This window comes from Ostrea edulis, chromosome 2, assembly GCF_947568905.1.
Source record: "Ostrea edulis chromosome 2, xbOstEdul1.1, whole genome shotgun sequence".
Lineage (NCBI taxonomy): Eukaryota > Metazoa > Mollusca > Bivalvia > Ostreida > Ostreidae > Ostrea > Ostrea edulis.
Window position 1 is genome coordinate 89,921,021 of NC_079165.1, and position 13,448 is coordinate 89,934,468.

Here is a 13,448-nt window from a genome sequence, read left to right on the forward strand (position 1 = left end):
AGTACCTCTTTTCGTAGACAAAGAGAAGATCACTGGACCAGGGCACGGGCACTGCACTTCCATATGGGTACAACGAACATAGGCCTAAAATTTGCAGCCCTTCACCGGCAATAATGACATCTCCATGTTGCGACAGGCGTTGGTAACCTTACTGCTAAATATGGCATACATGTATGCACGGCTATGCTCCAGACGGAAGAAAGAGAAGCTGGTGACGTCTTGGTATGAGTGAAAATTTATCAACGGAACGTAAAACAAACAAGCAAATTAAGTTCTTCTTGTTTGCGCTTTGCGAACCTGTAGACGTTGTGGCGCCTTGTGGCGCTTTATTGATGCAATTGTTCAAAATGCGGTCACGCACTATCTTCTGTAATAAACTGGTTCTCTATACCAAGTTTAGAAAATCTCGCGAGATTCGGCATTACATGTTGGTTTCGTCAAAATGTCCTCGGAAACACCTATGGAAGTTCCAACTGATGATCAACCACATGTAGAAAACTCACACAAAGAATTATTGTTAAGTATCGTTACTTATATGCAAACTTTAATGTGTCAGGGATATTTTTTCATTGATGTGAAGGTTACTTTATTGTATAAGAAGTATCGTTATCGCTGTCGCTCTCGATTTAGAACTGGGATTTCCCTATCGTGTATTCATTTGACACACATTTTGACCAAAAAGTAGTATTTGTCTTTTATAACAAAAAGTAATTTGTGTATGTGAAATGACTGATTACTTAAAAGTATTTAGTTGAGAGTATGGAACTTAATTTTTACCGATTTTGTGAACAGGATATGCATGGACTCTGTGGAAACTTCTAGAATCTTTGAACCTTTAACATGAGATGACGTTTATTTGGCGCTATTCTTTTGAAATTTACACATGTTTTAATTGTGTGTGTATGAATTAAAGGACATTTTGGACATAGATCAGATCGGTAATCTGTCGCTGGTGCTTCCCACTGCAATTGGGTAACACCCCCCCCCCTTCCCCCGAATTACCTCGATTATCAATCTGTATTTTTTAAAAACATTGAAAATGTATTTCATATGAAAAAAAAAAATATCCCCAAAATAGAATAAACCATTACTAATGTAAACATCTTACCCAAAATCACAAAATAAAGTGAAACAAGGCTCTCGAACTTTGACAGCAGCCTTCCAATCTGATCTACCAATCTGTATTATCCTACATGAAACTGAAAAAATCTGTTTCATTGTATATTCATTTTTAGTATTACAGTATGACATTAATGAGTGACCCAGGGGTAGAAGTTTACTCGCCACCATGAATCATATGACCTGTAGAACTTGAATAATTATTATATTTGGCTATTGACAAAAATAATGCTAGGAATTTTAACATGTTTGTGGAGTTCTACAAAGAACATGCATGATTTTATACCTGTACTAAAATAATAATAAAGTTTTGTAATCTTATTCATTATAGTAAAAAGGTCATACAAAGAAAATGCATGCTTGACCTGTATTAAAATTATGATTAGTTTTGTTATTTCGTTTGTTATTTGGTCATGATAATATTTTGTAATTATTCAAGTTCCAAGTAACTGCAAATTTATGTCATTAACTGATCACCTAGCTGTTGAGATTACATTAGATTTATATACCGAAAGATGATTTTATGTTGTATTTCGAATTATGGAAATGTTTGGTTCCAACTTCTGTAGCTTACGGTCATGAATACAACTTTCAGAAAGACCAACATTGATGCTGAAAAGAAGAAAGCTGAGGGAAATACATTTTACACAAACAAACAATATCAGGAGGCGATACAGTGTTACACAGAGGCAATCGGTAAGGGATTTTTTTATACCATACAAATGATGTGCAGACTGTATACTTTTTCAACCCCATTCATGCTGTCATGCCTGTAAAATTCACATGAAAGGAGATAAATTATATCGATTTTCAGGTCAAGTCCTATAACTTCAGTCTAACAGCTGATACACTCCAATTAAAGTTCATTGTTTGATTGCATACAGCGATTTTTTTCCTTATATAACTGGTACCAATAAACGGTACCATTCCCAATGCCAAAAACCATTGATTTTTCCCAATTTTGAGACTAAAAATTCCCAATTCACTTGCCAAAAAATAGACCACTATTTCAGACATCGTAATTTACTTAGTCTGCAACGTTGTACGAGTTAACTAAAATGTTCACTTCCGGTATTAAATTGAAAGTACAGATCAAGTATTGTAGATCTAAGACAATTCTAAAACGAGCTTACGATGATTCCTTATGTCTCACAACAGCAAATATTACTGTATAAAAAGTTTGTAAAGTGATGAATACTTTTTGTTTTGTTCTTTCTTTTCTTTTCTTTTGGTTGAAATCATTTGCCGATGCATTGGTAGAAAATTCCCAATTTGTTCAATTTTGACGATATTTTTCCCATTTGAATGGGTACCAGTACCAATGGGTAGAAAAAAATCGCTGGCATATCATGTCAATTTCCTACTGCTGGACCTCAATATGCTTGGAAGATTTCAGTTCAGTTTATTCTCTCAAACCATTAATGGTACACGAGGAACAGTAACAATATCTGTACATAATAAATAACACTGATCAGAGATACATTATTTAAAGAAGAATAAAAACAAAAAGTAAATACACATCTGGTAATCAGGGAGGACAGACGGTATCATAAAGCTTCAAGATAAACATACAGAATTTTTTTAACATTTCAGACAAAAGTGCTCTGTACTGTGTTCAGAAATAGATCAAACAGGTGTTTTGTTTAAGAAACCAAGCTATAATTGTCATTTTTAATTTACATCTTTTTAATTTGATTTTATTTCAAATGAATAAAAGGTCAGCAAAATAATAGCAGTTATTTAAAGCTGTATGACCCGATGTTCATGTATTTTTTTTTGTACATAATTGCTTTAAAGCAGATTAATTACTTTATAAAGTTATTAACTTTCCCTTAATTACATGCTTGAAAACAGCAAGAATATTATTTAGAAAGTAAATATGTGTGGTTCACATATATAAATCATCCCATAATAGACGTCTATAAATAGACCCACGTGCGTCAGGGGAATCCCAACATGATATATTAACTCATACGCAATTGTCTAGTTTTAAGGCTGAAAGAGCGTAAAACAACAAATTAATAAGAGGTATTTGATATTTTTATTTCTATTAAACTTGTGACACGGTACTGTTGTAACAAAATAGACAGCTTCACACAGATAAGACCACCGATGATCTGAAAGTTGTGACTGTCACTTGAACTGGCAGTCTGACGCGGTTATTTGTAAACATCGATTTAAAATCAATAATTTGGGTTAAAACAGGTGAAATAATGTATGATATGTCATACAGCCTCATAACTACATACGTGCGATGATTTAATAGCGTTTTTACGAGATGGAAAATAATATTGTCATTCGGACCATACAGCTTTAACATATTTTGTCACTTGCAGTCTCAGTATAGATATAATTATGGATAAAAAGGTTAATTTCTGAGAAAGCATCTTTTATGACTTTGGAAACATTTTTCAAATCTTGTTTTTCAAATGCTATGTTGGATTAATTATGAAAAATCTATGATCACTGTCACTGCACGTCAATTGTATCACCAAATGTGAAACCCAAATTTTCTCTAATCTTTAGTTACTAATCACAAATTCAATGTATGTATGATTAGAAATGATGAAATACCTATAAAAAAAAAAAAAAAAAAAAATACAATTATATGGAATTTGTGAAAATATTTCTCAGCATTATACTTTTATAGACATATGAAACCTTTTTATAATTGACATTCTGTACAGATAAGATTTTGTACCACATTTTGTGAACTTGTGTACAGATTTGTGGTTGAAAAATGGTTACCTGTATGATAGAGAAAATAAAATGTTACACTGAGGCCTTCAGTAAGAGTTCTTGTTAAACATAGTACTGAGGCAAGATGTTGTTCAGGGTTCTCCTTAAATACCAACAAATGTTCAGGGTTCTCCTTAAGAGCCAGCAACAAGAGATCTTTTGTTGCAAATTTATCACCTACTTTCAACAGTAAATCCTTTTCCAAAAAAATTTTAGACCTTGGATTTTCGGAATCACAATTGTATTTAAACATCAAGATCCTTTTTAACATTTATCTTCTTTTTAAACTGAATCATTTCATCATTATAATCCTGATTTTGTTTTGGCACCAAAACAAAATTTAGATAAAATATTCCAGGAAATCCTACTTTCATTTTTATCATATGTTTTATGAATGTGAGCTAGATGTAAAATGAGCAAAATAGAATATGAACAAAATAACGGGGCTTTCACCAACAAGCCAAGATGAAGTAAGTCTTGGGTGGGTTTTTTTTTTCTGTCCCCATAATCAGAGATTCTGGGATGTATAGTTTTTTGTCTCTCCATCTGTCTGTTTGTCCACAAAAAACTTTAACTTGGTGATAACTTTTGAATGAATGGTGATTAGGCCAGGCCTGGCTTTCATATTTCACATGTGTATTCCTTGTGACAAGACCTTTTGGTAGCAGAATTTTTGACCTCATCACCTTTATCTTGGGGTTTGACCTACTTTTGAAAAACTTTTGACTATGGCCACAACTATATAATGTTTGGTGATAGGGCTTTTATTTTTAGGTCATCTGGGTCACTCAATTTCAATGATATATATATCATTGTATGTACAATCCGTTATGAAAATGTAGTGTTTTTGATAGGTGGATCTGAAGTATTGATATTATTATACCCCACACAACAAAGTTGCAGAGGGTATAATGTTTTTGACCCGTCAGTCCCTTTCTTGTCGGCACAACTCCTGAGACTGCTCAACAGAATTTCATGAAACTTTGTAGTGAATAAAGACACTGTGTAGATGTGCATATTGCCAGGAAATTCCGATTCATGAATCATTCTGGGAGTTATACCCCCTTTGAACATAGAATTTCAAGTTCATCTATGCTGTTCTTGTCGGCACAACTCCTCTGAGACCACTCAACAGAATTTCGTGAAATTTTGCACTTAATAAGGATACACTGCAGGGCTCAACATTAACTTTTTTTCCTACTTGTCCATTCGGACAAGGGACAAAGATATTTACTTGTCCGAACTTCAACTTCACTTGTCCGCAAAAATTTCAAAAAAGGATTTAATATTGTCAACTTGAAAACTGTATTAAGTTACTTAATATATAGTCTATTTTATACCTGCTTGATTGATTTTTTTTTTTATCTTATTCTCTTGATAAAAACAACAAATGCATAAAACAAAATTTTATCTAGACTTCCTATCTTGAATCAATGACTTCGTAAGATCCATGGATGATTGAATACTTTTCACAAAATTGTTTGGAGACTTCTTTACATAAAAAAGGACTTGTCCAATCGGACAAGTGCCCATCAATATTCACTTGTCCGAAATGTTTTTCCACTGGTACCGGACAAGCGGACAAACGTTAATGTTGACCCCTGCACTGACTGTGTAGATGTGCATATTCCCAGGAAATTCTAATTCAATAATTTATTTTTGAGTTATGCCCCTTTTGAACTTAGAATTTCAAGCCCATCTGTCTTGTTCTTGCAGTAATGTATAGCATTACCATTCATTATGTGAGGCATTGTCAAGCAATGTTGGAGCTTGGGGTATGTGAGCTTGCTCTCTTTTTCTTTCATTCTGTGTGATGTTTTTGATAGGTGTATCTAAGTATGGATATTATTCTATATGTAGTCAGAGTTGTCGAAAGAGTGTAAAAAGCTACCAGACATTATGTCCTGTACATTAAGAATAATTTACAAAATCTACCAGACAAGTTAAAAATTTAGCAGACAGAATTTTAAAAAACCTGAGATAGTTTCAACTTCTTTTATTTTCAAGTCTTGAATGTGACTGTTCAAAACATTAACTTGTATTTAACAGCTCTCTATATTTTGATCACACATGATTAAATTTTCTCATCAGTTTTGTTCATAGGTGCTTGTGAATATAAAAATTGTTGAAGATCAGACAAACCACAGAAGTGAATGGTTTTATTTATTCAAAAATGTTTTGTTGTAAACTAAGAGGGAGGGGGATATACAATCATGTTGATAAGCACCTTAGTGTGCATACACTTTCAACTTTCGGTTGGTTTTTTTTTTTTTTTTTTTTTTTTGGTCTGAACCACAATTGTTCAACCATTTGAAAGGCCACACAATTGAAAGTAAAATGGCATGCGTAATATTGAAAGTACACGTGACACATGGAGTGGGCTTACGATTTTTGGGAAAGCAAGTTGGTGGTATTAAAGCAAGTCATCTTTACCAGACTAAGTTTTCAACTATGTTTTTATTTGCATGAAAGTCAACATTGAAACAATGCAGATATGATTCCCCCCTCCTCTCCCCCCCCCCCTTTTTTTTTTGTCTGCTGATATCTACCAGGCAGTTTGTCAGATGACACTCTTAAGTTTTACCAGACAAATAGAAAATTTACCAGAGATATCTGGTAGTTTTGCATCTTTCGCCAACTCTGTATGTAGTGTTTTTGAAAGGTGGATTTGAAGTACCGGTATTATTCTGTGTAGTGTTTTTGAAAGGTGGATCTGAAGTACCGGTATTATTCTGTGTAGTGTTTTTGGTAGGTGGATTTGACATATTGATATTATTCTGTGTAGTGTTTTTGATAGGTGGATCTGAAGTACCAGTCTTATTCTATGTATTGTTTTTGATAGGTGGATCAAAACTTTATGGATCATTCCTGCTGTATGGTTCATGTTATTGATCTCTTTGCAGACATTTGCCCCACCTGTGCTGCTTACTATGGAAACCGTGCTGCTGCCTATATGATGATGAACAAATACAAAGATGCTCTAATTGACATCAGGGAATCTCTGAGGATCGACAAGACATTTGTGAAGGTAAGTGAAGCAATGGCGCTATGGAAAATTGTAAACTTTTTCATTCAGTTTATATAATCTGTGGTTTCTTGTTCCATATCCGATGTCATTGCATTGGTTTGTATGAAAAACTATACTCACAAACATTCACTATTCTTGTGAATTCTTTATAACTGTAGTTTTTCATATCAGTCCTACAGCATCTAGGTTATCATGCTTTTAGTGATTAACAATTCCAAAGTATTTATTCAATTAATTGTACTGCAGTATGAATTAAAGTAAGGGTTGACATATAAATATCCTTATTTACATATTTTACAAAGAACTCACCTGACTACATTTTTGTAAACCAAGTGTCTGATTTGCTTTCTCTCACCAGATGACAGGAAGTGAATCGGACACTTGGCTTGTGATGACCCAACTTGGTGGGAAAACAATTTCTGGGTCTAAATTTGAAATGAAAACAATTTTAGATTTTTCTGAAATTTAGTTATTTTAATGTTGAAATACTATGGAATGAAAAAGGAAAATTGTTTTCCCCTGAACTGAATCCTGTTATCAAATATGACATTGTAAAGTTGATGATATGTCATTATGTCACATTTGTCTTGTCTCTGTATTTGTGGGGGGGGGGGGGGGGGGGGGGGGGGGTTACATATCTCTTTTGAGTATTTTTCACTGAGAAATTATCAAGTACGTGATCTTCACATCATGGAAAATATCATCAGAGCAATTTTGGTTCATATCATCCTGTTCACCTAAAATGCTATGGATTTCTTATGTAAACAGGCTGGGGCATAAGGTGCAAACACATTATGAGATAAATAATGCATATTATAAAAAGTGATGTTTTTTTGTCACAATGAGTTACCTCTCTTTGCTCCAGTCCTTCATCACATTACTGTGTAGTACTCTTTCCTTTCATTGATAACTCAGACAGGTTAGTTTTAGTTGTTTACATTATTTTGTATAAACCCCTCTTGCTTCACACCATGTACACCACTGATTTTCGCTGGTGCACCAAGATAAAACAAATGTTTGTTTTATTTAAAAGCTTGCTTAAACCAGAAAAAGTATTAAAAATTTTTGGAAAAGTGATAAATTGTTCATTTGTCGCTTAAAATGTTACCCAAAACTTTAGATAACACCTTGCAGTAGCGAGTACAATGCTACTAGTTTATACACCTGCTACATGTCTTCCGCCGCAACTGTTTATTAGAGTTGTGTACTCCATCTTCTTTTACATCATGGAATCCCAAAATGCAATATATATTGATGGGAAATACACACACAAAAAAAACCCTGAAGATTTTAGATGGAATTAATGACTCTGTAAGATTAAAAAAGATCACAAAAATATGTTGTTGTCGTTTTTTTTTTTTAAGTATATGTATGTGTGAAATAACTTGTTTGTGTTGTTTTTCAAATATGCCTCTGTCAGGTAAAAGACAGAAATTAAAAGTTCATATTGGGCACAAAGTTTGCTTATGTTCTTAAAATGTCAATAGGCTAACAATAAGGTCATTGATAATGTTCAGAAGTATTTGTCAAAGCCACAATTTTGTTATGGAGAAACATGAAAAGAAATGAAAGAAACACCAAACAAAAAAACAACAACAAAAACCAGCATCCGGCTCTCAAATTTTGAAGATGCATTCATCATAAACATTCATCAGTTGAAATCAAAATTGTTTTTTCTGTGAGACTGAAGTAACCATTAAGACCCATGGACCTCTTTTCTGTTGAGATTCTGGAGGTGAATTGAACCCTTTTAACTGAATATCAATTTTTTTATTTGGTCATTTGTTTAATTTCAGGGATATCTCCGGGAAGGGAAGTGTTATTTGGCCTTAGGAGAATCCCAAGCTGCGACCTGCAGTCTGAAGAAAGTCCTAGACCTAGACCCAAACAATGTGGCTGCAAAGTCAGATGTAAGGGAATCAATGAGCAGGCCCCAGGCTGAGCTCAACTTTGTTTTGTTCTCAGAATTTACTGTATGTTTTCATTATGTTGGACTGAAAAGAGATTTCAGTTCATCTCAGCTCTACAGGCCCAAAACCAGTTTTCATATATCTTGCAATAGCAATCAGTGTTCGAAATTAGTTTAAAACTTGGTATAGACCATGGGTCTATGCCAAAACAAGGTGACAGACCTCATCAAATTGGCATAGACCACAACATTGAAAACCCCCACAAATTTAAAACATTGTTATTCACTTCTAATGTACTTAGAAAGCATATTTCTTTCCATATCCATAACAATGTCCTCCTTTCCTTATATCCTTTATCAGATGTCGACTTTTGGGATCACTGTATTTCTTTAAACCTAGAAAATCGACATAGACAATTTGGTCTATCCCAATTACAATTAGCATAGACTGGTGTCATGTGACATAAACTCGGTCTATGGTTAATTTCGAACACTGAGGAATACCATGTTATTGTATCATTGCAATGGTAAATTTTCATAGAATCATCATTAATGGAAAAGATTATATAGAAGAGCTAAAAGGCAAGGAAACATTTATATGATGTTTCGTTATTGACAATCTTTTTCCAGATTGAAACAGCTAGTGGAGCAATACAGTTTGAAGATATGGCAGAAATAGATTTATGGTGTTTTGATATTGACAACTTTTTTTTCCAGATTGAAACAGCAAGTGGAGTAATGCAGTTTGAAGATATGGCAGAAACAGATTTTCAGAAAGGAGACTTCAGAAAGGTAATGTAACATTTACAAGAGTTTGCAGTATTAAACAAATTTACATAGAAGACTTTTGTGATGATTTTGAATAGTTATTTACATTTTTATGTAATTAGGGCTCCACAATAAGCAATTTCTGAGATATCAGCTCTTCTATGATGGAGGTACATTTAATATTCTATTGAGCACTTCAATGGGTAGATGGTATATGCATTTATTTTAAACTGGTTACTAGGGGTGAATCAATATATCGAAATGTACCGGTATACGCCTGTCCAGCGATATAAGATACGGTGTTTCGACGATACGATACAATATAATGTCGGGTTTAAAAATAGCCCTTTTAATAGTCGGGATTGAAGTTCATAATCTAAAAATGGCTTCTAACAGGAACACGATTCCTCAGACTTTAATACCCGCTTTTACATTGTGACCAGAGATTCCTCAGACTTTAATCCTCGCTTTTACATTGTGACATTGGAGATTCCTCAGACTTTAATACCCGCTTTTACATTGTGACACATCGGAGATTTTTCAGACTTTAATCCCTGCTTTTACATTGTGACATTGGAGTTTCCTCAGACTTTAATTGTCATTGTTTGTTTTCTTATGAAATAAAAAATATTAAACCACTTCATTTTTTTTAAATTTTGATATTTTACTTCAGAAAATGCTTAACTACATTGTATATCCAATATATCAGATATCGCATTAGAAAATATTGTATCGTATCGTATCGGAAAATCTTGAGCAATACACACCCCTACTGGTTACTGTGGATTACTTATTGAACTTTTTTGTGAAATGACTCATAGATGTCACAATTTGCGTGTGATGTGTTGGTTTATATCAGCTGGTTGTATATAATAACTGACCGTATAAAGAAGGAATTGTTCAAAAATTTGTTGTTGAAGGGACTGATTCACGATTTCCCCCAAAATTTTGTTTTTCACTTTCAATGATCAAAATCTACTGTCTAATGTATTTGAAAGATTTCGCATGAAAATTAAGGTTATGTTATCACAGAAGCTCATTTTAGAGAGTTTATTATTTGTTTGGTAAACAAAGATTGCAGTATGCTATTGTTTACGAAATTTTCAAAAGAAATGGATATCGATCCAAGTTTATTATATCTTTCACATTTCAAACATTTTTGGGGTAAAATGTGTCATCTAAAAGTTAAAACTATTCCCAGTCTACATACAGTGTTCCCAGTCTACATACAATATTCCCAGTCTGCATACACGGTCTCCAGTCTACATACACTGTTCCCATTCTACATACACTGTTCCCAGTCTACATACACGGTCTCCAGTCTACATACACTGTTCCCATTCTACATACACTGTTCCCAGTCTACATACACGGTCTCCAGTCTACATACACTGTTCCCAGTCTACATCCCCTATGTATGTTTTGTAGGCAGTATACTGCATGGACCAGTGTCTACAGAAATGTCCGTCATGTATCAAGTTTAAACTGAAGAAGTCTGAAGCATTGGCAATGCTAGGTCGGTACCAAGAGGCTCAGGAAATCGCCAAGTAAGTAAAATAAATTTTCTCTTGTGTTCTGTATGTGCACAGTATTGGAGTGTATACATGTACAGTGAAACTTCTCTAAACCGGCCGGCTCTCGGACCGGAAAAAACGGCCGGTTTAGAGGGATGGCCGGTATACCGAGAATTTAGCAATTATAGACATTTTATCTCAATATTCACAAAGTAGGTACTGTTCACTTTGATCTGGTGATCAATTATTGGTGGAGATCAAATTAGTCCGCTTGTACCTAAAGATAATTATGAATTACAAGAAATATTCTCGCTGAAATCATCTAATTTTAAACCGAAAATCTATAACAGGATACATAAAGAAAACACAGAGGCCTATTATTGGAATTCCTCTTACCTATAAAAACTCTGTGTACATTCATCGCTTATGTCATTAACAATTTTGTTTAGACGTTTTTCAAAAGTACAGTAGTAAATATGAAATTGTAATTTGAATATTTCTTTGGAATTTTAAGTCTATGGAATCCAAGAAAATTAATCTATCTTTTAATAATTATCATTAGCAGTCATGAGTTTGTTCTTTATTAACTACCGCTTATATCCATACGAAAGTATGGTGAAACAATATGGCATTTGATTCGGTATTCATTCAATAATTTCCTAACTGTTTTTTACATTTTGTACATAATTTGGAAGGGTCTCTTGGATTAGCTAAGTGTCAATTAACACGCTTGACAGCACAGTTACAATAGAAATTGAAGAGGCCACTAGTGTTTTTCACACCTCCAATGGATAATTTCATACCTGGCCAGTTGGTCAGTCAATGTGCACACCTGGACGATCTTAATTAACCTTTGGCCAAACTTTTCTTGTCTTCAAAAAGTGGCTGGTATGATAAGGGTAAATTACACATGTTTGTTAACAAATGTACTTTAAAAAGTGGCCGATGTCCGGTTTTCAGGGGTGGCCGGTTTTGTAAGACTTTCTTTGTAAGGAAATGTTAAGATTTCTGCCGGGACTTTGAAAATCGGCCGATATTCAGGGAGAACCGGTATTCTGAGGGGCCGGTTTGGAGAAGTTTCACTGTATGTGCTTATTTTGGTGTATTTTGAATTTTAGCACAATCGGTGATGAACTGCTTGGCATCATCATGATTTAGTGTTTAGATCTTGTCAATTATGATTGATAATGGATTAGTATTCACTGCATTGCAACCTTGCATTATCATATTATGATTTAAGGGAGACAACTCTTATCTGCTTTCCATGAAAGATCTTCAAACTGTTTTTAAAAATAGTGTTTTTGTTAAAGGTACAAATGCTCAGTGTCTTATGTTAAGTTTTAACAAAGGTATCAGTACTATGGTATTCTATAAATAAAATGAAAAGGTGAACTACTATAAATATACATACTTAAAAACTGTAAAAAAAAAAAAAAAAAAAAAAAAAAAAAAGTTATAGAGGTATAAATGGAAAGAGTTTCATATTTGACATGGTTTCTTTCTGAAAAGAACCAACTGCTGAACACATTACTATCTCATTAGCTATTTTCCACCAATTCTTGGATCTATGGATATTTAATTAGTGTTTTATGCATAATTTTAGTCTGATGGGTCTTGATTCCCATAGAGACGAAAGGTGAATTCAATGTTAAAACTTCCAGATGCCAATGTTTTCTTTTTGACCACATGTAAAATTCAATGTAGGGACATGTTATGGATACAATATACATGTATAAATAAGGCTGATTCAAGTTAAGTTAGTCAAGAATGAACCGAGATGTTGACCTATTCCTTTCATCTGGGATGAAATCAAATAATGTATGTTGCATAAGTGCAACATGTTCCTCTCGCTAATCGTTCAGTATATACAAAAGTGCAAAATGATCCTCAATGCCAAATTTTTTGGTGTCCAGAAGGTGCAAGATAATCCTCTCGCTTATTTATATAGTACAGGTGTCAATTTAGAAGTGAAACCGTAATTTGTTTTGTTGGGGTAGGGATATTTAGAAAATATTCTACATGTATATTTTATTTATGAGGGTGTCAAGTGGGAAGGGGGGGGGGTTATATTTCTTGCATCACTGATTATTGGACATTTTAGCACACATAAGATACAATGATAAGAGACATGTTTACCTTTCAGTGATGTGTTACAAAGAGAAGATTCCATGAACTCGGATGCGTTGTATGTCCGGGGACTGTGTCTGTATTACGAGGACTTGGTGGATAAAGCCTTTCAGCATTTCCAGCAGGTTCTGAGGTTAGCCCCTGACCACAATAAAGCAAAGGATGTCTACAAGGTAGGTTTGCTGTCATGTACTAGTAGATTTATTTCAATCTACAAAATAGGTTTGCTTGGATGTCAGAAACT

General features: G+C 33.9%; 1 protein-coding gene across 1 annotated transcript in view; it reads left to right on the forward strand.

Moving 5' to 3' along the window:
- The first annotated feature begins 375 nt into the window (after positions 1-375).
- The window catches only part of LOC125678207 (dnaJ homolog subfamily C member 7-like), a 23,384-nt gene continuing 10,311 nt past the window's right edge, over positions 376-13,448 (forward strand). The window contains exons 1-7 of the mRNA XM_048916455.2: positions 376-516; positions 1,715-1,815; positions 6,762-6,886; positions 8,683-8,796; positions 9,513-9,587; positions 10,992-11,110; positions 13,221-13,377. Of these exons, the coding sequence (XP_048772412.1) occupies positions 443-516; positions 1,715-1,815; positions 6,762-6,886; positions 8,683-8,796; positions 9,513-9,587; positions 10,992-11,110; positions 13,221-13,377 (765 nt within the window). The 5' untranslated portion in view covers positions 376-442. The remainder of the gene's footprint in view (positions 517-1,714; positions 1,816-6,761; positions 6,887-8,682; positions 8,797-9,512; positions 9,588-10,991; positions 11,111-13,220; positions 13,378-13,448) is intronic.